The following is a 26,245-nucleotide window of genomic DNA, read 5'->3' as shown; positions in this document are numbered from 1 at the left end:
GTTAATCTCTGCAGCGTCAACATGTTGTACATTTGGGCAAGGTGCTTTACCTCATTTGCTTCACTCCACCTGTTAGGAGATAATTACAATTTTAGTGCTGAGAGAAGCCGCACTTCGGTTGCGACCTTGTTGAATCTAAATGATTCTGATTTATCTCCCAAGGTGAAGGACATGGGCTATTCAAGTTGAGAGCCACACACACCCTATGGAAGACATGACCTTAATCTTTCACACAGGGGGTGTGAATTTCAAATGGGATTACCTGAATGGGTGACCCCATGTAAAATGTACACCCCTTTTTTGGAGATTATGGTCATGTCTTCAATAGGGGAATGTGGATTTCAACTGGAATAGCCCAATAAATTCATTCTGTGAAATCCATCCCAAAGTTTGCTTCTAATTCACAAGTTAATATCATACCTGATCACAAGTCCCAGTTCCGCAATCATCAGGACAGATTTGGGTTTCACAATCCTCTCCACGGTAGCCTGCTTTACAAACACACCCGTTGCTTACGTCACATTGTCTGTTGCCAAGGCAACTATCGGGACAGCTGTTGACCTGATAGACCGCCGTGAATCCTGTGGTCACATATGGATCCGATACATTTGCTTGGAACACCACAGTCAGGATTCCTGGTTATGGGAAAACAACAATATAGTATAGAATTATTACAGTAACTTTTCTTTTAAAGGCTTAATGTACAATTTCCTTCAAATTTTAAATTTGTCATTATATACTCAAAATGCTGAAATAATACTAGTTATAATTATCGGGAATGGTTTCTGTCCATTTTTAGCTGAAATAACAAGGTAAAGTGAAAGAAACACTGCTTGTTATTTTGACCGTTTAACACGCAGTTCTATGGGAGGACATAAAGTCGTAATTTCTTGAATTATGACTTTATGTCGAAACTTTGCTCTGTTAACCTACAAACACAGCAAATATGGCTGATTCCATTTGGGTGCAAGTTGTGACATGTGTAAACATTACAAATATGCCAAAAAATCAGGTTTGAAAAAAATTAACCAAATTCATATTATAAGATCGTACATTATGACTTTAAATGTGCTGCAAGCCCAAATTAAGACTCAATATCAAATACTCAAGTTATGTACTTTTCACACACCCGTCCAGGTGCCGACCAAGTCCCGGCCCCAACACCAAAGGTCTTGCCAATTTCCCAAGTCCCTGACAAGATCCCTGCTAATGTTCCCTGCCCAAATTGCCATTGACAAGTCACTGCCCTAGCCCCCATACAAATTCCCATCCATAGGGTTAGAAGACAAGGTTGCTACGTCGGCACGCATAGTAGGTGATAAAAGTGGTTTTCCAAGTAAAGTGTTTGGATGCGAGCAATCCAAACACTTCCCATCCATAGGGGCCCGTTTTTACTGGTCAAGTCCTCAATATGCCCTGATGAGTGCCCAGGTACCCAGGGGCCAGGGTTGCAAGGTGCATTAGCTTTCTTACCTGATGTAGCTACTACTGTAGGTGTTTCTAACTGAGCCTGACCACAGAATGACCCCAGTGACCTTCCCTCTGTGATGAAAGATGGAGCATCTACTAACATGTCATCTGGCAAACCGTCATATACATACACATAGTCTCTCTGAAAAAAATTATATTTCACAATCAATTATCATTCAAACTGTGACCAACACTGTAATAATATAATCTAAAAAATTGACCATCTGACTTTTGAATTTGTATTACTTATTATTTCCCAATTTTCCTAAATATGAAGTAGTCTATATGTGCAGAATTATATTTTATTATGTTTACAACATCCTCTTTTTTGGGTTTATTAGACCATAGGCATCCAAATAATTACCACCCTTATACTCACACACACGCAGCATGGATGTACTTCAAAATTTATTTGTAGGTTAAAAATCAGAAAAATGCACAAATTCATCAGAGTTTTTAATTAATTTGGAAAACTGGCATATCTGAGCCTGATATAGAATCCATTGGTACAAAAGAAGTTTTACTATTACACTGCAGAAACTTAAAACTGGATCCTCATCCCACACTAAAAACACAAAATACCTTAAGCCTGGCAAAAAAAAAAATGCACTTTTCGTACCCCAAATCCCACGTTTGGGTAGGAATTTGTCAATTACAAAAAATTTGAAAAAGCAATTTTTCAAATACATTGGTTTTGTATCAATTTTTTTATGAAGTGAATACAAATTATAACTCTGCCCATTTTTAAAACAAACAAAATTTTTGGTGATTGGCAATTGGCAGGACTCTTCAAATGCGCGAAATTTTTTTTTTTAAACATTTAAAAAAATATATGAATAAATAAAGAAAAAAATCATTTCTTGGGAGGGAAATCCCAAATTTTCTTGGATTTTGATGAATCAAGGCATGTTTTTTGGCCTTAAAAATTGCCTTTTTTGCCAGGCCTTAAATATATCAAGCTCATACTCACCCCACAAGCAGTGTGAATGGTATTCACAGTGAAACTAATACTAGGAATAGGATCCACTGGCAGCGGATCAGTTAGATTGTTATACACGGTGAGTATCCACAAGCAGTACACTTTCTCGGGATCCTCAACACCGGTTCCGTTGTGAGATCCTAGAGCAGATGACGTCACGTCGGAAAGGATCATTCTCCCTTCGCATTCACGGTAGCAATGTTCGTTGTTTCTGTGTTAAAGAAATAAAATAGTGTTTTCAAAGTGAATGAGTAACAGTAATGTGAATCCCATTAAACCCTTCATTCGGAATCCAAAGGCCTGTACATACAAGGTCATACTTCACCATAGAGGTTATACTCAACGAAAAAGGACTTTCTCCTTGTGTAATGCTATGGTAAATCCGCCATCATGGTTTGTCTCGCTTGGTCACCAAAATATTGTACGTCATTTAAATAACAAAAGCCAGATATCAAACAGTAATTTGCATCTTCAAGTTAAAGTCCATTACAAAGGATGTACACCAGGCACAAAAAGAAACTCATCAGTTATAGTCATCCTTGCTGTTCAATAACTTGATCATTTTGGATTATTCTGAAATATACATTTTGTTAATTGGACTTTTCTTTCTCATTTGACACCCTGTTCGTGAAAGCAAAGTCCAATTTCAGAATAATCCAAAATTATCAAGTTAAAATTGAACAGCAAGGATGAATATAACTGACGAGTTTCTTTTTGTGCCTGATGTACACTATTTACCCTTCATAAGTGACATGTAAGCATGGCGGAGTCAGTGCTCTTTGGTTCCAATCTCTCACTGATAATTTGATATGTTGCTGCATTTAGTTCTGTTTGAGTGGCACTGTTTCAACTTTTATGTAACAACTTTAAAAATCTGTAGTTTTCTTTTAACCTAAACAATAATGAAAAGTTGATTTTCTGAATTTTTTCAAACATTTTACAGACCATTTGTTGTCTTAATATTTTTTCTACTTAGATCTTTTGAGATACAGCTTATTGTTCTGTTATTTTCCTAACATTACTTCCTTTTACCTTGGGTCCCCATAGAAACCTTCCATACACGCATCACAGTAGTCGCCCTGTGTGTTCTCCATACAATAACATATCCCTGTAATATTATCACACCTTCCCATTGAGGCATCGCCATGTCCATTACACTGGCATTCCTGGCAGCCAGGGCTATTGGTAGCGTTACCATAGCTACCAGGTTGGCACAGTTCACAGTGTTCACCCATGGTCCAATCTACAAATATAATTCACAACACAAAGGGTGTAAGTTCACACTAAATTAGATCACATTAAAAAAAAAAATATAATAAAATTAGGTTGGCGATTAGGCCAGACTCCACTGTGGAATGTTGCTGTTGCCACACATCCTCCATCGCGTGTCTGTTACCCTCCCAGAATCTAAGAATACCAGTACCCATTTATACACCTGGGTGGAGAGGGTATAACTGAGATAGTGCCTTACTCAAGGGCACAACATGATGGCGTCGCTGAGCTCGAACCCGCAACCTTTCGATTATGAGTTGGAGCCTGTTCTGTTCGGCCACCATGGTCTCTAATCTAATAGAGGTTGTGCATATATGACGTATCATACCGTAAATAAGGCGTACTACTCAAATGCATAAAAACAAAAGCATGATTACAATCTACCGTGACAGTTCGTCTTACACACATAACAAATGCACTACGATCAAATAGGTTGATGACAACATTTGATGGAATGGACTGCACTGCGCCATGATTACGGTGAAGGACACCAGTTCAAATCCTTTGTTTGGAGCCAATCAATAATTTCATGCGCAACCTCTATAATGAGGGATTAATGCGATTCATTCGCTGCATTACTTACGTTGGCAATCATCACACTGTCCTATCCCGTTGACGCAAGTACTATGATAGTTACATCCGCAATCTGTTGAGCAGTTTACCCCTGTCCAGCCTATGTCACATATGCACTCATAATTTGGTGGTCCGCTGCAGTGTCCATGTACACATTCATGGAAACACCTGAATCATAAAAGTTTTTAGATAACAGAATTTTATAATGGATAAAAGATTTATTTAGAACCTACCCAGCAATATATAGTTAGAAACGAGACGTAGAACAGGCATCTCAATGGGGTGAGCACATGCAAGCTTGCAAACATTGTTGTAGATCATGGCAGTGTTCATTATCTATATGTCGGTATGCCAACTAAGGTATTTTTTTCTCGGTATTAGACAAACCTCTTGAACCAAATCTTAATTACTGTGACAAAATTATTTGGTCACAGGGTAAACCCCAGGGTCCATATGCAGAAAAGAGTTAGACCGGGTCTAAAGTTAGACCTAGTTTAAGTGGAATTTAGTCCCAGGAGAAAGGACATTTTCCTTTACATAAGTTGTTTTGCATTATTTTTGAACTTTGCATTTAAATCTTTAGAATTTGCTCGCTAATCTAGGAAGGAAATAAGAGTAAAGGACCATTCCTGATGGAACTAAATTTTACTTAGACCGGGTCTAAAGTTAGACCTGGTCTAAACTCTTTTGTGCATACGGACCTACTATGTCTTTTTTTACTGGAAATGTAGATATTATTTATAGGAGAAAAAAACCCAACTGAATCAATATTTTACACTACAATGATGCATCAGCTTCCTTTTTTTGTTATTATTATTTGCAAGAAATACCACACTTACGTTTTATTGCACACTGTTTTTCCATTTCCCACAAATCCTTGTTTACATTCACATTGATATGACTCTGGCGTGTTAATGCATGTGGCATTAGCGTGACAATCGTCCAACTCCAAACGGCATTCTTCTACATCCGGACAACTCCTGTACGACCAATCAGCAGGGTCTGATAAGGAGCGGTTGTATTGTACACCAACGAGGGCGCTGCATGTGATGTTCACAGCGGGGCCTTGGAAGTCTCCACTATGGCAGCTGTGAAATAATACAAGTGTCAGATTTTGTATGTTGTATATTATATTTAAAATGACATGAAAACACGATAAATGGGCTATTCCAGTTGAAATCCTTACACCCCTTATGTGTGGGAGATTAAGGTTACTGGATCACGTCTGCGTAATTAATAGAGGGCAGGGGATTTACTCTATCATTACAAAAAATTATTTGAAGAAATCAAAGAGCCCTTGGAGTAAAATTGTCATAGTAGTGTAATGATTGAGACCCAATAATAAATGACAAACAATAATTTTGGTAATCGACCAAAAAACGTTTGATACCAATTTTGAATTGAAGCCATAAATATGGTGCCTCTTTCCCTTTATTAGGTTAAGACGGTTTTTCTTATTAACCAGCGAACCATTGTTAAAGCTACATGTTCAAAAAACTCTTGAAAGAATAAGGTCATATATAATGTCACAAAGTCATAAATTTAAAGGTCAAATTCCAAAAACCAAAACAAAACATTGTGATGCAGATATTTCCCGACTTATGCAATTTCATCATCATATTTATTTGAGACCTTTTCCAAACATTTGTGCTATTTATATGTAAAACGGCCATTCCATCTTTACAAAATGTGTTATTTTTATGTAAACAAAAGGCTATGTACACAGCGTTATCAGATTTGTTTCATATATTATACTAGTCCGTCCAACTGCCTCTGTGGTCAAGCGGCAAAGACCTGGATCCTTTAAAGCCGCAGAAACTTTTTTATTTTCATATTGCATTCCGAAATGAGTCGCTTGTCAGTAAATTGTTTTTTGGTGCCCTTAAGGTCCGTTCATACTACCACGCATTTGCGATCGTTGCTGTTTTTGATGCCGATATATCGATTACTTTTTGCCGCAACTCAACGCAACTCGTCGCATTTCCAAGTTAAAATGTATTTAACTTCATTGCGATATCGCAATGCGGTAGTTTGCAGTACGATGCAGTGCGGCAACGCAACGCATCGCAAAGCACCGCATCGCAAATGCGGTGGTAGTATGAACGAACCTTTAAGGTCATGTCTTACATAGGAGCTACATGGATTTCAACTGAAACAGCCCAATGTCAGTTACAATTTTTAAATGTAAAATCCTTACTGATATACTTACATGCCAATGGTAGGGTTATCCGTGTTGCCACACCACCCACACTGAAAATCATTCAAACATGCGCCACAGGTGGTGTGTCTTGAGCAGTCTGGACAAGACTTGTTCCTGCAAATACACAGCAAATTGAAAATAAGTAGGTACAAATATTGGAAATAGGCCAAGGTCTGTCATACAAATTATAGGTATGGACAGCAGTCAGAAATGGTGAAAACAAAGTCACATTGGGTATGGAGAGCAACATAAGACAAAAACATGAAATTTACTGTTTTACTTACAAGTCAAACCAGTGGGAGCACTGTCCATAGTTATAGGTGGTGATGTATGTACCAAACATGAAGCATGTCTGTAACCCCTCACACCATGCGCACTCCTGTACTTGCTTATGCTTGGAACAACTCTCACATGATGTGTATCTGAGGGGAAAAAATGGAAGGCATATTCAATAATGAACCACTGTATATAAAGTTACATAGCCAACATTCCTCTTATTATTAGCGGAAGCCCCTTCTTCAAAATTTGAAGAATTGTTCATCATATTTGTTTCACAAGTATGATCCGACTTGACGTAACATTAGACGACAAGGCCACCGGTTTGGAATTCCATCTCCAATTACATTAAAATGACACTAAAATTGCTTTTATGCGTAATTACAAAGATTATTTCATTTCTTTACATTAAAGAGGTATTTTGTGATTTTAGAATCCTCTTTTCAGGGTATGGTTCAATAGATATCCACGAAAAAGACTTATTTCCAAAATTTCAGTTGATTCCGACATTGAATTTGTGAGTTACGTATAATTACATATATTAAATTGCCCCATAGGCTATACGGTGTAACTGTTGTTAACAGCGCAAAAATATAAACTGAATGACACCTTTACCAAATGACCAAATCTGCCAGAAAGCCTGTGCACACAATCATAATGAAGTCCTAGGTATCTGATGGTATAATAATCTCAACTTTTTTGTGGAGTAAGTTGGGGTATGAGACTGCGGATCAAAGTGCATCTTCAATAATAAATTTACTGTTATTACACACCCGTGACATAGGAATGGCTGTGTCTTCTGTTAGTGACCTTTATGTTTGCTCTAGCACTCGCATGCTTTGACTGATTTTGATCTAACTTGGTCATGAACTCACAATCATATATGTCACACATGGGGCAAAGGTCACATTGGGTCAAAGATGTTTTGTCCCTCTGCAGCAGTCATGTCAGTCACCATATTTGCACCTCACCCTCCTCGTCTTTTATTTGTAGGCAGTAGGGATCATTTTGTATTCTATAGGGCAATCAAATTTGTTGAGCTTGCTTTTGTGATCGCACTACTATACTTTATTCACTTATGTTTTTTTATCTTTTGATGATGAAAAGAACTTGAACTTGCATAATAAACAAATGACAAGGTTATAAAAGGTATAAAGCTACTCTAACCCTAACCGCCTAAGGGCTTTTTGGCGACGGGAAGGCAAAGAAGGACAGAATAAAGAGAGAAAAGAAGGAAAGAAGCTGTTTGCTCTGGGTGGGATTTGAACCCGAGACCCCTCGCATGCCAAGCACTCGGTCGGCGACACTTTGCCACGGGTCTTGGGCTTCACTGGCCAGCGAAACCGTGCCTATATATCACTTAGGGCGATTGCGTCATCACACCATGTGGGATGCATGCACGAACAGCGCATATATCAAGTAGTATTTTGTACCATTCAGGAGGGTTAGGGTTAAGGAAGCCTATACTGAGTTTCGATAGTGGTAACCTAACCCTAACCGCCTAAGGGCTTTTTGGCGACGGGAAGGGAAAGGAAAGAATAAAGAGAGAAAAGAAGGAAAGAAGCTGTTTGCTCTGGGTGGGATTCGAACCGAGACCCCTCGCATGCCAAGCACTCGGTCGGCGACACTTTGCCACGGTCTTGGGCTTCGCTGGCCAGCGAAACCGTGCCTATATATCACTTAGGGCGATTGTGTCATCACACCACGTGGGATGCATGCACGAACAGCGCATATATCAAGTAGTATTTTGTAGCATTCAGGAGGGTTAGGGTTAACAAGATATGTTGAATATACAATTGGATCTACTTGAAAAATAAATATCATTAAAGAAGTCAAATATGTTTAAAAAAATTTTAATGTTGAATTCAAAACAAATTGTATTATTTAAGATTATATTCCACTTACTGGCTGCATTGCCCATGACATTGAGCAGTATCAGTAACAGCACCTGTAAAGCGCCCTCGACGCACACATGTTGTATCATTCAAAACCCATTCGCAGTAGGGATCCTGAAACAAACACATCCAAATATATTCAGTAAATAAAAGCCTACTTAAGCTACAAGTAAGCGACATGTTTAAACCACAGGTTTTCAATAATACGGGAAAACAGTGGCATGATTTGCAATTGTATTTGCTTGTGGGCCAAAGGGGGCAAACCCTTTTTTTGAAAAATCTGCATTTGAGGGTCACATACACCAAATTTTGCTATGTAATTTAAGATCTGCTCAAGGGCCAACCACTTCTGGTCCGCAAACCAGGATCTGGCTTCCTGTCGGCCTATTGAGAACCAGAACCACCTACAAACAAATTGACACTCAGGCTAACAAAATTCTCAGCATTCTCATATAAATCTCATTGTTTTTAATCAATCATGTTAGAAGTAGACCACTCAAATAAGCACATAATTTCTCTTTTCTAATAAAAATAGCTATTCCTGTTGAAATCAATACACCCCATATGGAATACATGGCCTTAATCTCCCGCACAAGGAGTGTGAACTTCAAATGGGGTTACCTGAATGGATTACTCCATTTGAAATCTATACCCCCTGTGTGGGAGATTAAGATCATGTCTTCCATAGGGGGTGTATGGTTTTTAACTGGAATGGCTAAATAAACAACTTACCTCTGCACAAGACAAACAGTCCACATGTACATCGCAGGCACCACAATTTCCCACATCCGTGACCAGATAGTGTTCCACCAAACCGGCACCGGATCCGCATCTCTCCACCGACAGCATGGGTCCATCACGTGTCTCACATGTTCGACTGATGGGGCACCATCCGCAAGCAGAGTCCACGAGGCAACCCATGCAGCTGACGTATTGGTTGCAGCTTGTGGTTGTGTATGGCATGAGGTATTCGGCTGAAAATCCCTGTAAAATGGACACAAACACATGATTCAGTGAATTTGTGAATACAGTATGATGCAATAACTGCAGACCTGAATATGGTGCTATTCAACTGGGGACGTAAGAGCTCAAAACGAATAATTTTTAGTCGGTTGGACAGAAAAGTACATTCCACAGTTGGACGTAGGTTTGAAGTTGCAGATCTTTGTCAGAACACACTTTCAAACTCAGTTGACAGCAATAGCGCATATAAAAACACAGTCATATATCTCATTCTTGCACAAACATACACCAACACACACCCCTACATGTTACAAACACCAATAAGGACATGAAAAACACAATATATGAGTTTTTACAATCCAACCATTGACATGTGCATGTTTGATTTGTTTTTTCACCTTACTGTGGACTGTTACGTTTTTACTATCTAGGTGCAGATTGCCCTACACTGGCAACTGCCGTGAGCTGCCTAAAGACAGTAGCGTCCATGTGTGATACACACGCAATCAAAGGCAATGTATCTGAAGGGTGCAGTCATTTCACGTTGCATTGCACATGTGTCACGTGTATCAGACACGTACACTACTGTTTTGAGGAAGCCACATGGATTATAGCTACAACACTTTCTTATGGCGTTTTACATCTAGAAACACTGTCTAAAAACTGTGGAAGTCCACGGTTGCTGTGGAAATCCTGCTGTACAGAGATTTCTCGTTTCTCAGCTTTACAAACACACACATAAATACAAACACCCACACAAGTCAACTCACCTGATCCACACCACCCTCTGGCACATTGCCATTCCACCTGAGTTCCATAGCAGCCGGTATCAGAGACCTGGCTTCACTGATAGCCAGTCTCTCTTCCTGTGACACATAGTACGTCCCAAGGAGATTCTGGAAGATTGGGCTCTCATCTGCTCTCACAGCCTCTGTTTGTTTAAACTCTGTGCTATCGTAAGCTGCAACTTGTTCCTGTAATTGAGATGCAAGTTTTTGACATGTTTGATATTGTAATAATATTGCAATGACAAATACAATGTAAATATTAGTATAAGTAAAAAATAACATGCTCATCTAACCAGATGTATATTGATATTACAATTTATTTCGTATTGTGTTGATGAGCCTTACGCATTATGACATAATTATAAGCCATGCATGGCAATGTAATCTGCCATATATCGTGAGTTCTGAGCGATAACCTCAAATAGTACACTGGCTACAAAATTGGACACCTCCTGTAAATAAAAAATGTGTTACCTCCTAACTTTGGTACTTGCCGACACATGTGTCCTGTTTTTTTGCATAAAAAGAATGGGGTCAGACCAAGATCACACAATCTGGGGTGTGAGAGGCCAAAGAAAAAAAAAGAGAAAATTACTCAAAACGCTGAAAACCAGCATCAAATCAGGGTAAAAACACAAAATATGGGCTGAAAATCAAATAAAATGCATACATTTTGGCAACAAAAAAGAGGAAATCAGCTGAAAAGAGGAAATCTCACACCACAATACTGCATGGTTTCGTTCGGGTAGGCAAGAGGAAAACATGATTTTGTAAGCCAAAAAAGGCACCTTAATTTTCAAAATAAACACATTTCTAGGCCTAATACAATAGTGCCCCCTCAATATTATGCGAATAACTGACTCATCTTACCAAATTCTCTGGGTTCTCGTCTGTGCTTATATGCAACGATGACGTCACTTTGGAGCTGCCCATCCACACTCTGAGCTCGCTACCTTCTCTAGGCGTAGCTTGTAACGGCTGTATAAATCCCCTATACTCTGCTGTGTAATAACCGCCAGTCTTATGCTCTAGTTGTAAGCCATCAAAGACAAACTGTTGCACGGTGTCCTCTACTATGGTGACCTGGTATAATATAGACACAATCAAACAACAGGTGCATAATTCATTTTCAATATCACATTTTATTGTGGAATGTAAGTAGTTGTTGAAAATAAAAACCTGAAACGGTACGAGCAAATTGAGCAAACCGAATGCTTGATCGGAGCACTATCTTTTTAGTGAACACTTGGGCTTGTGGAATAGGCTATGAGGGTATCCCCCCATGTTTTTCGCTCTTTTTATGATAAATTTCATCCAATTCAGGGAGAAAAACAGAAATCCATAAAAAACAGAATACTTACATTGCTGATATCAAAACTACTTGTGCTTTTAAAGCATACATGTATACACAGGCTCACAGAATCGAACCCTGATGACTGATGATGTATCATCAACACACTCATCTTTACTGCATGATTTAGCATGTACAGTGAAGATGTGGACATCCACAAAAACATCATTGGGGTTAAAATCGAATCGACTTTCGGGATTTACCAAAGACTTGGGGAGTTTCTATTATTATTACACAAACATCACATACTGAAAACATCAAAGGTGTTGCATACTTGGTTTTTAAGTTTTGTGATGTCTATTTTCTTTTGTATTTTATTGCTTTTTTACTCCATAAGTGACATGATCAAGGGGAATGAGTCACATGTCGGCCCTGGTTGAAAATGAGTTTTACACATGTTTCTAAAGAGTACATTTAGTGCTTTCAGAAACTGAAAACCCCATGTTGATACGACTTTTCTTTGTGAAGTTATGTCAATTTATCAATCGCTGAAAACAGTATAAAACAAAAGAATTTTAACACTTTCTTTGCCAATATCTCAAAATCAATATTAGCGACATCCGACTCATTTCCCTTGATCGTGTCACATATTTTTAATTTTATCTTAATTGCAAATTTGCTGCCTTTGACCTCCATGGACTAGATCGTGTCACATATGCACTGTGTTGAACTTTACATTAGGAAAGTTTGCACTAACAAGAAGAACGGAAGGAAAAAAGCAATCATAGAAACAAAGAAAGGAAAGAAGAAAAGAAAGAAAGGAACCAAACTCTTGGTACTAACCTCATCTGGATGCGACTCATTCTTTGGATGTCTATATTTAATCCATGTCATCCCAGGGGGTTTATCTAATGTAACACAAGATTGGAATTCTGATATGAAGGTGCCATTACGTCCCCACCAGCCAATGGCTCCTGTGTAGGAAGACCTGTCAGCGCAAAACCCTTCTGGCGCTGTGGGAGAAAGTAATATTCAAGTTTGTTAAAAGGTGAGATTATGAAATTGAGAAGACATGGTCTTTGTGGGTACATGTAGAGCTTGTAGGTGAAATACAATTAACAAAGATGTCTGAAACTAAAGTACTGTCTGATCACTTCATTGATCTCAGTGGGTGTTTCATACTGTTCGTTTCTATTTGGTCGGTCGGCATGACGTCACTTGTAATAGATTGCTTCTTCCCATTTGTTGTTTTTGCCAGGATTTGACTGTTCCATCTCTTGGCTTCTGACACAAAAGGGAGGCTTACTTGATGTACTCAATGGGGAAAATCACAAAACATCCAGTAAAATAAAAGTGTTGATGACACAATTTCAAAAGTTTTGATTTTATATCAGGGAAATTTACTTCAAATAATACCGATTTCCTCGAGTTGTCGCCCCCCCCCCCCTCTAAAATAAACGCCCACCAAAGATGTTTCAAAATGCCAATATTTCCATGCTATTTTGTGTAGTAACAGAGGGCTGACAATAAATTTCGCTGATCCCTCCTGTTCTTTTCCTATGGCGATTTAACACACGATTCCCACTGTAGTTTTGGTTCCAGTTTAGCACCCCCGGTACACACCATTTGGGCATTTAGCACCCCTTTAGCACCCATCTACCATGGCTACACGTTCAGCATCGCGTACAGTATGCGTTCACAACTGTCAATCATCGCGGGGGTCAATCACCTCGAGCTTGACAACGATATCTGAATAGACTATCGCCAAGTCTTACGTGTAGGCGCGAAATTAAGGTTCATTTTCGTGATTGAAACAGTATTTTTCTTGTATAAATCTTGGCCCGGATAGCGGGATTGTTGGTTGATTTAATGTATTTGATAAATTAAGTTCATGGATGTGCTAAAAATATAATTAAAAGTATTAAAAAAGCTGTTCAACATTTGAAAAAAATGCACTGTAGCTGGCTTGAAAAAGTCTAGCCGTGGATGCCGCTATTTTACGGGTAATTTTCATGACTTGAACACGGAGCACGGACGCGATATAGCCGGTAGAAATCGCGGTAGTGTTCCAGGCCTGCGTGATGACAGGGTAATGGCGGCTTCCATACTTTATTACTTTTATAATGAGCTGTCATATCCCAATTTGTTTTATCTGTTTTAGTAAGCTTACCAAGTTGCAAACATGGTCGATAATAGCGGCGAATATCTGGTCGGAAACCCGGAAGTGAACCAGGAGTCAGTGTTTCTAGTTTGTAGTTTGTCATTTCAGCATGAGCTTACCTAATGATTTTAACGGGAATTTATTGTTCTAAAAATGACCTCTAATAAATGCTCCCATTTGGGAAATGCCGCCGATTTTGTGTTTTCTGTGCTGAGAAATTGACTGGAACTGAAAGACCCTGTACAAACCAATAGGGATTTCATAAGGATGTCCCCTTTGACAGACGTGAGAAGTGGGTTAAGTACAATAGATGGAACAACCCCGACTGAGAGAATAATCGGGAGTGATCAAGCACCAACAAGTAATCTGCAGACTGGGACACAGTATCAACATTAGTTTCACTGGTTGAAAGTTTTTACTGATTTAATGACTTCAAATATTTCAACATCGTGTGATGGGGTGAAGCATACTGGGTTGTTTGTCTCTAGAATCAATGCTGATTGATTCTATTGACCCTTGACCTCAATTGACGCATGACCCCAGGAGGACTTGGACATAACACTTACCACTAACAGGGTAACATCTTTGTTGCTGAACGCACCATCCACACAGTTCATTCTTACGTGACCACTGAGGCGCCGTAACCACTGCAGCTGGTCCTTGTCCCCATATGGCACAAGACTCGCATGTAGAGAGGGTACTACAGGTCCCATTGCACACGCCGAGCTCAAATGTACCATCACAGCTCTGTTGAATTTACAAAGTAAAAAATTATTAAAATAGAGGCCGTCAGCCTTTTTCGCAGGATCCGCCATCTTGTGGGTACTGCCGTTCTGCATGTCATGCCTTAGACATTATGCCCCTGAATACGCGGAAGTCGCAGCGTGTGACGCACTTCTTCAGTCAAGCATCAACGCGGTGATCTTAGCAACAAGGCACTCCGTACCCACAAGATGGCGGCGTTGACGTCACAATGACAATCTCTATAGGTTAGATGTTACAACTGGACGCACAAAATCAATAACTATTGGGCAATACCAGTTGAAATCCATACACCCCCTATGGAAGACATCACCTTAATCTCCCACACAGAGGGGTGTTGATTTCAAATGGAGTCACCCATTCAGACAACCCCATTTGAAATTCACACTCCCTGTACTGTGTAGGTGATTAAGGTGGTGTATGAATTTCAACTGGTATATCCCATTTCTACTATATGGTCATTCTCATACATGATACTCACATTTTGTTGGTCATAGGCCAGACATCCCGATGGATTGGTACACCAGCCGCAATCAGGGTTCTGTCTACAGCTTGTCTCACTGGGTAGTACAAAATTGAGAAAACAAAACCAAGATGTCACCTTTCATAACTCTTACATGTACAAAAATACATAATGAAAAGTTGCATTGAAGTTTTATATCATATTGACCGTGACATAGTAACAGAGAGTGGGCTGTTCGTTTCTCTCCTGTTCATAACATTTTCACAGTGGGATTTAGCTGCTCAACAAAGAATAGGTTTACAATAATAAAGGACACAAAGGATATACCGTATTTAGTTAAATAAACGCGCCGGGCGTTACATTTTCCCATGGGGGGGGGGGGTTTATTCAAGGTCAATTTTAGAACGATAATTCCCGTTAAAATCATTAGGTAAACTAAAAACTCACGCTAAAATGACACAACTATGAACTAGAAACACTGACTTCTGGTTCACTTCCTGTTTTCCAAACCAGATTTTCGCCAAATATTGACACTATTATCAACCATGTGGGCAACTTAGTAAGCTTACTATACAAGATAGCATGGAAATATCGGCATTTTTGAAACATCTTGTTTGAAAAAAGTGGTGGGGGGCGTTTATTTGAGGGGGGGCGACTATTTGACGAAATACGTTAAAACAAATATTTGACTGCTTTATTTATAATAGTAGGCCCATGGCCTCCAGTTCATGTACGACGTCTTACTGGTGTTTTTTCTGTTGTGACAGATGAATCTGCAGTAATTTTCTGCCAGCATCCAGCTAAAATTTTCTTCAGGGTCGAAAAACGTCGACAAGGAGACACCCAAACAAAGCTAATCACTTAAGCAGAAAATCAAACAGGATAGAATAGCAAGTCCCTGCGGAGAACTGAAAACTTGGATGTTTTTCGTAACGTCCGCAAAAGATCTCGGACTATACAGTAGATTTGACCCTTGTTTCATGTTTTTATTTCACTGAAGCACAACCATAGGATAAGCTTCCCCCAGCTTGGCCTAGGGTAGCGCTAGGTTGCTTTTTGGGGTCCCGGACCCACCAAAATAGAGTTCGGACCCCCTGTTTTTAAGGGGGTACTACACCCCTGTGGTAAATTTGTGACTATTTTTGCATTTTTCTCAAAAAATAATAACACATTGGTAACAAAACTTATGTATATTATTGGGGCAAGGAATCCAATTACTACACTGAAATTTCAGTGACTCAAGACAAGCGGTTCAGTATATATGGTAGGAAATGAGGTACATCCTAGCGGTACCTTATTTCTTATCATAAATAACGAACCGCTTGTCTTGGGTCACTGACATTCCAGTGTAGTAATTGGATTCCTTGCCCCTATAATATACATAACTTTTGTTACCAGTGTGTAATTATTTTTTGAGAAAAATGCAAAAATAGTCACAAATTTATCACATGGGTGTAGTACCCCCTTAAATTTTCTGCAAGTTCAGGAGTCCCTGCAGACCCCCAGTTTTTCAATCTAGCGCTATTGCAGACATACTATTTATGCTGCATTTGTGCAACTCGGACTCACCAAACTCTACTCCGGACCCCCTACTTTTTAATTTTCTGCAAGTTCAGGGGTCCCTGCGGACACGGGAGTGTTTAGTTCTAGCGCTACCCCTGAGCTTGGCTGAGGAATCCCACATTCAATGGGAGCTTAAAGCATTACAGCTGGAGTAAGCAGCAACCTTGACTGGGGAAGGCTGCACAATGGTATTCAAGTATGGGCCCTAAATAAGCAACACTCCTGCCAGGCGGCGAATGGCATGATAGAGCCGGCAACTTGTGAAACCGCCCGGCCGTATGGCATTTTCCATATAATCGGTTAGTTTTGCACGTATTTATATTATTTATTTTAAAACATAGGCCTATTTGTTCGTGATATTTCAAGCGTTTTAAAATTTCAAAATAACCCCATTCAATTACACAGCTGACGATGAAAATTTACTGAATTTAGAGAATGCAATGCGACCACCACCAGACTCCTGCGGTTCTCACCTGGCATGGATGCCACATTTGCTGGTGTTGTCATTCAGAGTGGGGTTCACAGCCACGGTACCGGGCATCTTGATAGCGATGGTGTCCTTCAATGTAACTCCGTTATAACCTCCCACGATGAGGAGTGTTGTATCATCACGGACAGCAGATGCGTGCCCAAAGCGCCCTCGTGAGATAGTATGGGGATAGCTGGCTGCAGAGTTATCTGTGAGAAAACAAGACATGACACTGTGTTAAACTTTGACCTACGATCTCTCACATCAACTATATTTCAAAGCAAATCAAAGGCTGCAATGAGCTATTCCAGTTGAAATCCATATGCCCCCTATGGAAGACATGACCTTAATCTCCCACACAGGGGGTGTAGATTTCAAATGGAGTCACCCATACAGATAACCCCATTCCACTTCCTGTGTGAAAGATTAAGATCATATCTGGCATAGGTGGAGTATAGAATAGCGCATTCCTGGAATCCATTGTGATCAAGCTGGGGAAAACCAGCGCAATTAATTCTCTCACAGATTTGTTGATGATTGAATCGTGGAGACTAAATAAAGCTATGCATTTTTTATTACACACTTGTCTTTTAATGCTCTTACATAAGAACATTTTACATTACATTACATTACATACAAGGATTTATAGGGTGCCATTTCATAAAGACCTCGGCGCCAAGATGGAACACAAAATAATTAGCTATGGTGTCAAAATCAACCCACTGATGACACCCCAAGTGATTGGAGCTCCACCCTATCTTCATAGGACTTCTCACATTTTTGTACCCTGTATTGACTAACTAACCTTGGAAATCTTTAGCTAGGGTGTCAAAATCCACCCATTGATGACACCCCAAGTGATACAGTTCCACGCCATCTTCATAGCACTTCTCATGTTGCAATGGTTGCTTAATGTTGGCCGATGTCTGGTGAATGTGTACATTGCCACCTATGGGATGATTCAAAAAGAGAAAATAATCGTAAGATTCAAGAAATTGAATGAAGCTGTCATCTGTCACTATCCGTAATTTGTATAGACCACTTGGCATCTGACGTCATTGCCCGGCAGTATGCGCGCGCATTATGGCAATTTCAATTGTTCTTTGCCCTGCAGTGTGCGTGCACGCGCCGTAGTCTGCTAAGGGCACGCATTTTAAATCGCCTACATTTCATATAGTACAGGAAAGCCATTGAACAGTGTAGCGGCTCCTTCGAGCATATCGATAGACGAGTCCCTCGCCTTTGTTGATAAACAGTGATGTCAAGTGGTCTATAGATATGTCCATCTGATTATATCAAATAATGTTAACCCCAGGGGCATTACTGCCATTCTTACAGAGCCCCTGATTTGTTCTTACAGAGCCCCTGATTGGTCCGTTACATAATATAATCATCTGAGTAACCAATCATAATAGAGCTTTTAGATCACTCAGCAATTTTAGTTTAACCTGCTTCAACCCAACTGACTATTCTTACCCTATCTCTGATTGGCTCAATACATGATATAGGCCTATTTGTAACCAATCAAAACAGTCCTGTAACTGCCCATAAAATCACAATGCATCTCAAGTGAAAAAGCTGGGGTCAGATACAATGGACATGCAAGTTCTTATTTCCAAACTCAAAATAAATTGTTGTGTTGCCCTCCCAAGCCTAAAATGCAAGGTCAGAATTTTGTTTCACAGTGCGAGAATCAATCTTGATATTAACATTCATTAAAAAGTATGTTGTTGGGATTCAATGAGTAGGTCCTACCAGGGTTCCAGCTAGCTCAAGTTGAGTGACGGCTAATTTTACCATCTACTATCCCATTAGAGTGCTGGCTTGGGGCAAAATCTTTTTTAGCGGACATGAGAGATCAGGGAATAGGCTTGGGGGTATGAAGAAAAAATATATTAAAAAATAAAAATCGGGCGTCGATTTTCGGGATTTTGATACGGCCGCGGAGGGTAACACAACAACTTTTTGGGGGGCCTTATCAATAGGCTCATATCTACTTACCATAAACAACCATATAGTTGCCTATAATGTTGGCCGTATGGAATGCGCGTTCTCTCGGTGGGTTACTGCTGCTGTACCATTTTGTCCAATATCGTTTCTCTACGTGGAATGCATGCATATACTGTGATCTCTCACTCAATCTGAATCAAGGGCAAAATAGAAACATTCACGTTATAAGTTTGAAGTAATAATCAATTCCTGACTCGCTACAGATCGTCGGCAGAGTGCAACAACATCGTAAGTGCAGTAGAATGCAATAGCTGCCATTTGCAATAAATGTTTCAATAAATGTACTTAATTTTAACCAATAACACTAGAAAAAACACCCAATGTAAAGGTGATATCTTGTGTTAGTTTAGTGGCTATCGGGAAAGTATACAGAAAATCAATACTTTATATAATGAGCATGATGAGGGGATTGTGCTGTAAACAATAGGTGGTTTACAAAAGGCAGCTATTGTATTCTACTGCACTTACGATAGTGTTGCACTCTGCCGACGAGATAGAATTGTGTGAAATATTGCAAGGAAACTTGGAAAGGTGATTTTGACAGGCTGATTCGCTAGTCCTAATTATCTACTGCCACAAGAAATTACATCACCATACATAATTCTACAGAAAACTGTCTGCAACTTTAGTCTTAATGTATCTTAGACATTCAGATGCGATTTCTGATAATGCCATGACTTGGTCTAATACATTTAAATTCACAGTGAACATTATCGTCACTGGGCGGGAAAAACCTCATACGTACTTTTTGCCTTTGAACATGGATGAAGCAAACCATTCAATATAAATTCTACACCTACAAAACTTTATCCATTTTTAAGGGCCAAAGTAAATATGAGGTGTTTCTTGCATGCACGTTTGGCCCTTGAACATGGATGAAGCAACCTCTTCAATATAAAGTCTACACCTACAAGGCTTTATCCATGTTCAAGGGCCAAAAGTACATATGAGGTTTTTCCTGCCCAGAGACGATATGGGGCATTATATCACTGACAGTAATTTGTGAATAGAAGGTTTTGACTTTTGAAACTAGCACCCAATTTTATACTGGGTTCGATTTTAAAGGTCAAAGCACTTTATGAGGTTCTTTCCAGGCCAGCGACAAAATATACAGGTAGGTTCCAAGTGTATTATTTTGTATACTTACTTTGCCGATGTTGGTTTGAATCCACCAAACACAATGAATGAATTGGAGTCATGATGATACACACTGCTGTGGCCTCTAACCGCGATGGAATTCTCTGGTCCACCGAGGGGTACGATCTCCTCCCAGCCTGATCTCAGCGTTAAGTCATACTTGTACAAGACACTGGCAAAATCTTCTGTGTCACTGCGACCTGAGGAATGGAAAAATGGAACATGGTAGAAATTTCTTTTTAAGGTAGAAACATCGGCTACGGTGTCATGCACAGATTTGGTTTAAAATGATACAGGATGTGTAGTTGGGTGAGATAAACTAGCCTGCCAAGTTTTAATTTTTGCCAACAAAGGGTTTTTGAGTTATGCCATTTTTTGTCATTGTACATAAAGTGGTTTTGACACTAAGCCTCGTTCACTAAAATTGGTAAAAGTTTGAAAATAGAACTGCTTTTTGGATCTTTTTATTACAAAAATGTTACCAAATAATATTAGTGACTTTTTTCCAATATATTGGTCGGTAATATAGGGGATATTTGAAGGTAATGTTAGTACTTGCTCAAATTTTCTTGATTTGATCTAGAAACACTGAATGACCCAATTTCATAATTATTGTCTGAGCTAACCATAGGGCCAATTTTAACAAACAAGCTAAGGTGTCATATGAAAGGTAATTAAATTTAGAAACTTTTCTCGCCAGCTTTTTTTAATAAAGTGTTTCTATTTTAAGTTATGGGTGTTTCTAGATTTCCCTAATTTAAAAATAGAAAAATGATTTTTCTCAAAAAATAAACACTTTATCAAAAAAATCTGGCGAGAGAATTTAGATATAAGGCTTATTAACCACCCCACTAACTATGGAAACCATATCACATTCCCTCTTGGCTAGCAATAATTATTTGTAGAAAGAAAAACATAAGAATTGTTTAAATTTTCATGAAACATTAAAAATCAGTAGAGTAAAGACTTATCTTCAATTGGTTATATATTTGAAATGGATACATAATTCTGATTTGAAATAGTGGCTATTTTCCTGCATGGGCCTATTATCTGATGCTCCTACCTTAAAACTTATTAAAGCCCCATTATTAAGTGATCCCAACGAAAGTGTGAAAAATTAAAATTGTGTATTAATTGCCTAAAAGTAATAGATATGTCATAAGGGAATTTTGAAATTAAAAATTTGGCAAAAAACAAGGAAAATAGCATTATTGACATTGACAATCAGTACATCTATAACAATACCAATGGTGCCAAAATCAGCGAATCACTGAATAGGCCTTTAAAGAACACTTGCTAAGGCACCACATCACAGCTGTGCGAAAGAGATCAAAATATTTCACATTTCACAAAAGTGTATTTCAATATGGCATCCAGGGTAGTAGATTTCTAGTATATTAAATTAATTCACTTCTGTTAATTTTTTTTATTATCGTGTTCAACATCATCAGTGGTTACTCCCCATGCCAGAAAAATACAGCAATAAATTTTTGGGACTAACAAACTATTATCCTGTTTTGCCAACATAGCTAAATCCTAAACCTTTAGTTAGTTCAAACTGGTGACATTATAAGAGTTATTTTTGGAAATAAGGGCCAAAAACAATAGTTTTGGGGGTGTTTTTTGTATGCTGTGACAATCAAGCCCAAAGGCTTGTACTAATTTCACGTTATGCATTATAAATTTTTGGAAAATACATTTTCTAATCTTTTTCAAAACAAATAATCAAAAATAACATAAAATATTAACATTTTAAGCTACCACTTAGCATATACTAAAGATTTTAAAGGCTTAGACTTGAACCAAGTCTTAGAATTATGTGACTACACTTGTAAGAAAACATGCATTTTTGCACATTTTCACTCTAATTGCAAAAATATCTAAATTTGACTTTTAACGCGGCTGTGTACTCTAGACATTGTTTCTTTCGCGAAATTGAGTTTTTTTGATATGTTTGTACTTTGTTATGTTTTTTATAAATACAAGGAATGAAAATCCAGATTTGTAAACTCCAACTGCAATATTTTATGGATTTTATTTCACTATTCCACTCGTGTTTGAAATTGAAAAGGAAAGAAAATCTTTGTTGTACCAGCAGGATACACGCAGCAATAACGCATCGCGTTCGTGTCGCGCAATTTGTTAACGCCAAAATCGCTAGGCATACGCGACGCTTATCTGCATGCGCCGCGCATCTTATGGAAAAGCACTGATTTCACAAAAACCTAGTGGTCAAATGGCTCCGTTTTAGCTGATAAAATGTGGGTTTTTTTCAAGTTCTTTCCCCCGATTTAAATATCAAGTTATGAATGGATTTCGCTCAAACTTATCAAGGGGCCGTGGATTTACCCGATGTTCATGTAAGGTAAGGTAGAAAAACGAAAACTGCTGCATTCTCCTGTGAGATTCAATGAAAGTGCAAAATGTGACCACTTTAAACTTCAACGGCCATTATTTCAATGTTAATTTTCTCGGTAAAATGACGATTTAGGTACACGATAACTCAATAAATACAGCATCTATATGTAAGCAAATATGATCATCGTAAGAAGCATGATCGACTCGAGAAACGGTTTTCCCATTTTTTTATATTTTGGTCTATTTCCGATTTTGGGCATCATTTTGTGCAAATAGGCGTTTGTGAATTTTAAAAAGTTCATTTTGATGCCTTATATGGTCAATAACTCAAAAATAAGGCCAATATCAAAAACTAAAAAACCGTTTTTGGAATGGAGCCTCAAGATTGAGATAAAAAAAATGAAATATTTTGGAAAGAGTGTCTTTTTGTTAAAATGTACCAAACAAATATTGCCAAAAACTCACTTTTTGTGATTTTCTTCATAACTGTTGTTTTTACACCAAATCTATATTTATATTAAGATTCATTGATGTCTTGCCTTTATAAAAATGTATACTTTTATATGTCTTGCGAATAATTACAAAGTTATTGCACTTTTACTACATGCATGTCTGAGAGTACACAGCTGCCTTAATACCAGTTAGAATTAATAACGGATTAAGATTTAGCTATTTTCCTTTGGCAATACATGGTAATATTTTTATAATCCAAAATAATTAGTGCTGTATGTTTCTGGAATAGGGAGGATGTAGTTCACATATCGATCAACGGGAATCTGAAATGTAAGGAAACAATAGACAACAATAACTCACCTCCAAAAACAAATAGATGAGAGTAGTTAACGATAGCAGCAGAGTGGTCAGCCAGACCAGGGGGTACTGAACCACTGCCCGGTGGGAGTAACGTCCATCGAGCGTTGAAGATATCATATGACCACAGTTCGTTAGTAAGCGTATCATTCCCTAGCACACCGCCAAATACAATGATTTCCTCGTTACTATACAGCACCATTGTGTGTCCATAGCGACCAGTCTAGAAAAGACAAATATAATACAGGGATGTAAGTGGCTGTTGGAAAAAAGCCGAATGATTGATCGGAGCCAGACGGTGGTGGATGCGATATCGCTATTTTTGACGTCGCCATTGGATTAACACATAATCATGAAATCTTCACAAACAATTCTAAATTTGTTACGTGGTGTCAAAGCAAAATTATCTTACTCTAAAACCTTGGGGTTCGACAAAGTATCCCACCGTAAGTATGTTGTTTTTCAATTTGTAACTGCTAACCATGTATTTTGAATGGGGCTGTCGGCCTTGTATTTTCGCCAGCCTCAAATGTCACGTATTGCGTGTCCTATGCCGCCTGATCAGAGCACTATCTGTTTAGCGAACACTAGAGATCGGGGAATAGGCTACGAGGGTATCACCCCACCCGTTTTCAAAAAATTTGTTTGCTATTTTATGATGAAATTTATAGGGCTCTGTATTTTTTATTACACAGCACATATAGCAAGATTGAGTCGGCAACGTTTACCATCCGGCCATTTTATGCCTCTTACAAATCAAAGTCCTTCAAATCAATAAAGACAAGAGTGTAACAAATCCTGTGGGCCTGGTTGGGATTTCAAAATCTTACTCACCGGTTCATCTCCATGGAGTACTACAGCAGACCACTGATTTTCAGCAAAGTCAAAAGCCACCAGATCATCAAATACATCATTTAATGAAAAACCTGCATAAACAAGAGCAGAATGTGATCATGTTATGTAAATCATGGACATATTTTAAGGTATAGTAACTTAGCCTTTAATCCAGGCTGGGGGGGCCTCTGAAGTTATACTGAAAATATACCTTTGTTTCTTGAATTAACTCTAACTTCAACTTCAGTGAACATGACATGACCATAAAGCCTCGAAAATAGATCATGTCCTATACACCAGTCTGTCTTTATGTACATTGTACGTACATGCCTAGTATTGGCCCCACATGATGGTGCACATGTACTTTCTATATAGTTTCCCACCCATAACAACTGTAAATCAAACTCAAAACCGTACAGTATCAGTGTACCAGTATAGGCTTTACTATCTGATCAACAAGCCTGCATACATATAAAATGCAAAGTTGTCATGGTTTACATGATGTTAAGCTGTATGTCAAGTGCACTGATGTACATAATTGGACTATATAAATAAGTGACACCAATCAGATCGGGCTGCTCTAAATCGGTCCTGAACAGGGATCGGGAAAAAGCCCTTCATTTCACAATCTAATGACCTGGTTAATTATTTTCATGTAAAATCAGTATTTAGGCTTCAAATGTCATACCGGAAAAGTTTATAAATTCAAGACTTTGTTTTCCTCGTTTCAACTATTAGCCATCAGTAACAGTTGATGATCACCAATTATAGAGGGCATCTTATTTAATTTATCAAGGCATGTAGGACCTTTTATTTTTGGTCTTGTACTGATCGGGATCGGCCGATTCAGCTCAAGGTTGGGTCGACACATCCCTAATGGAAACTTACCTCCAAACACATATAATCTATCTGTGCCATCGTGATAGACTGCCCCGTGTCCTGTCCTTGGTGTGAAGGTAAAATCAGTGGCTTGAATACCAGATGACACTAGCACAGTGCTACCCCACCCGGTATTGCTCTGGGTAGCTAAGTTGCAGCTTTCACCAACAAACCCAGACAAACACTTGCACTTGGATTTGGGCTGAAGGAGAAACAAAACATACATGATAATTCTATTGAACATGCTATTTTTTTTTATTGACCTTTTTGTTAAATCCCAGAAGCCTTTGCGAGTACACCTGGGATGTTGTCATTTGACGTCACGCCGACTTGAAATGTGCAGTTCAGTATGTGCAGTAAGTATGTTCGCTAAAAGATGTCCGCATTGGTGTGACACATACTGACGTCAAATGACGACATCTCGGGTGTACTCGCAAAGGCTTATACCATGTGTTGCAGTTACAAGTATGTGTGACCTCGTCACATGTCCCATGACCGGAGCAGTCATTGGTGCAGTTTTGAATCACGTAAGTGGCTTCCGTCCCATTTGACCTCATAGGTGCCACAACCCCCCACACACACACACCCCACAACTTACCATTGCAGTTTGATCACATGTGCCATTACCGTCATTACCAAAGTCATTGGGACATGCGCTGTATTCACATGCCTCTCCAATATGTGTGTTGTAGTTACATGTATGTGTGGCCTCATCACAGGTGCCAAGACCCCGCCCACACACACCCACACAACTTACCATAGCAGTTTGATCACATGCGCCATTACCGTCATTACCACAGTCATTGGGACATGCGCTGTATTCACATGCCTCTCCAATATACCATGTGTTGCAGTTACACGTATGTGTCACCTCGCCACAGGTGCCATGACCCCGCCCACAAACACCCCTACACACACCCACAAAACTTACCATAGCAGTTTGATCACATGCGCCATTACCGTCATTACCACAGTCATTGGGACATGCGCTGTATTCACATGCCTCTCCAATATACCATGTGTTGCAGTTACACGTATGTGTCACCTCGCCACAGGTGCCATGACCCATACAAACACCCCTACACACACCCA

The 26,245-nt window shown here is 39.0% G+C and overlaps 1 protein-coding gene across 1 annotated transcript in view; it reads right to left on the bottom strand.

Annotated features, from left to right (window-relative positions):
• LOC140169188 (multiple epidermal growth factor-like domains protein 8) overlaps positions 1 to 26,222 on the bottom strand; it is a 47,538-nt gene extending 21,316 nt beyond the window's left edge. The window contains exons 1-23 of the mRNA XM_072192446.1: positions 25,911 to 26,222; positions 25,163 to 25,355; positions 24,275 to 24,366; positions 23,444 to 23,663; positions 20,283 to 20,472; positions 19,127 to 19,266; positions 17,931 to 18,074; positions 17,130 to 17,334; positions 15,112 to 15,190; positions 14,435 to 14,615; positions 12,551 to 12,720; positions 11,287 to 11,499; positions 10,399 to 10,602; positions 9,398 to 9,649; positions 8,676 to 8,779; positions 6,779 to 6,916; positions 6,504 to 6,608; positions 5,134 to 5,382; positions 4,305 to 4,462; positions 3,482 to 3,692; positions 2,441 to 2,660; positions 1,474 to 1,612; positions 421 to 635 (exon numbers count right to left, since the gene is read on the bottom strand). Coding sequence (XP_072048547.1) covers positions 421 to 635; positions 1,474 to 1,612; positions 2,441 to 2,660; positions 3,482 to 3,692; positions 4,305 to 4,462; positions 5,134 to 5,382; positions 6,504 to 6,608; positions 6,779 to 6,916; positions 8,676 to 8,779; positions 9,398 to 9,649; positions 10,399 to 10,602; positions 11,287 to 11,499; positions 12,551 to 12,720; positions 14,435 to 14,615; positions 15,112 to 15,190; positions 17,130 to 17,334; positions 17,931 to 18,074; positions 19,127 to 19,266; positions 20,283 to 20,472; positions 23,444 to 23,663; positions 24,275 to 24,366; positions 25,163 to 25,355; positions 25,911 to 26,222 — 4,134 coding nt within the window. The remainder of the gene's footprint in view (positions 1 to 420; positions 636 to 1,473; positions 1,613 to 2,440; positions 2,661 to 3,481; positions 3,693 to 4,304; positions 4,463 to 5,133; positions 5,383 to 6,503; positions 6,609 to 6,778; positions 6,917 to 8,675; positions 8,780 to 9,397; positions 9,650 to 10,398; positions 10,603 to 11,286; positions 11,500 to 12,550; positions 12,721 to 14,434; positions 14,616 to 15,111; positions 15,191 to 17,129; positions 17,335 to 17,930; positions 18,075 to 19,126; positions 19,267 to 20,282; positions 20,473 to 23,443; positions 23,664 to 24,274; positions 24,367 to 25,162; positions 25,356 to 25,910) is intronic.
• Between the last annotated feature and the right edge of the window lie 23 nt (positions 26,223 to 26,245).

This window comes from Amphiura filiformis, chromosome 14 (assembly GCF_039555335.1).
Source record: "Amphiura filiformis chromosome 14, Afil_fr2py, whole genome shotgun sequence".
In the NCBI taxonomy this organism is placed as follows: Eukaryota; Metazoa; Echinodermata; class Ophiuroidea; order Amphilepidida; family Amphiuridae; genus Amphiura; species Amphiura filiformis.
This window is presented reverse-complemented; position numbering and strand designations above follow the sequence as displayed.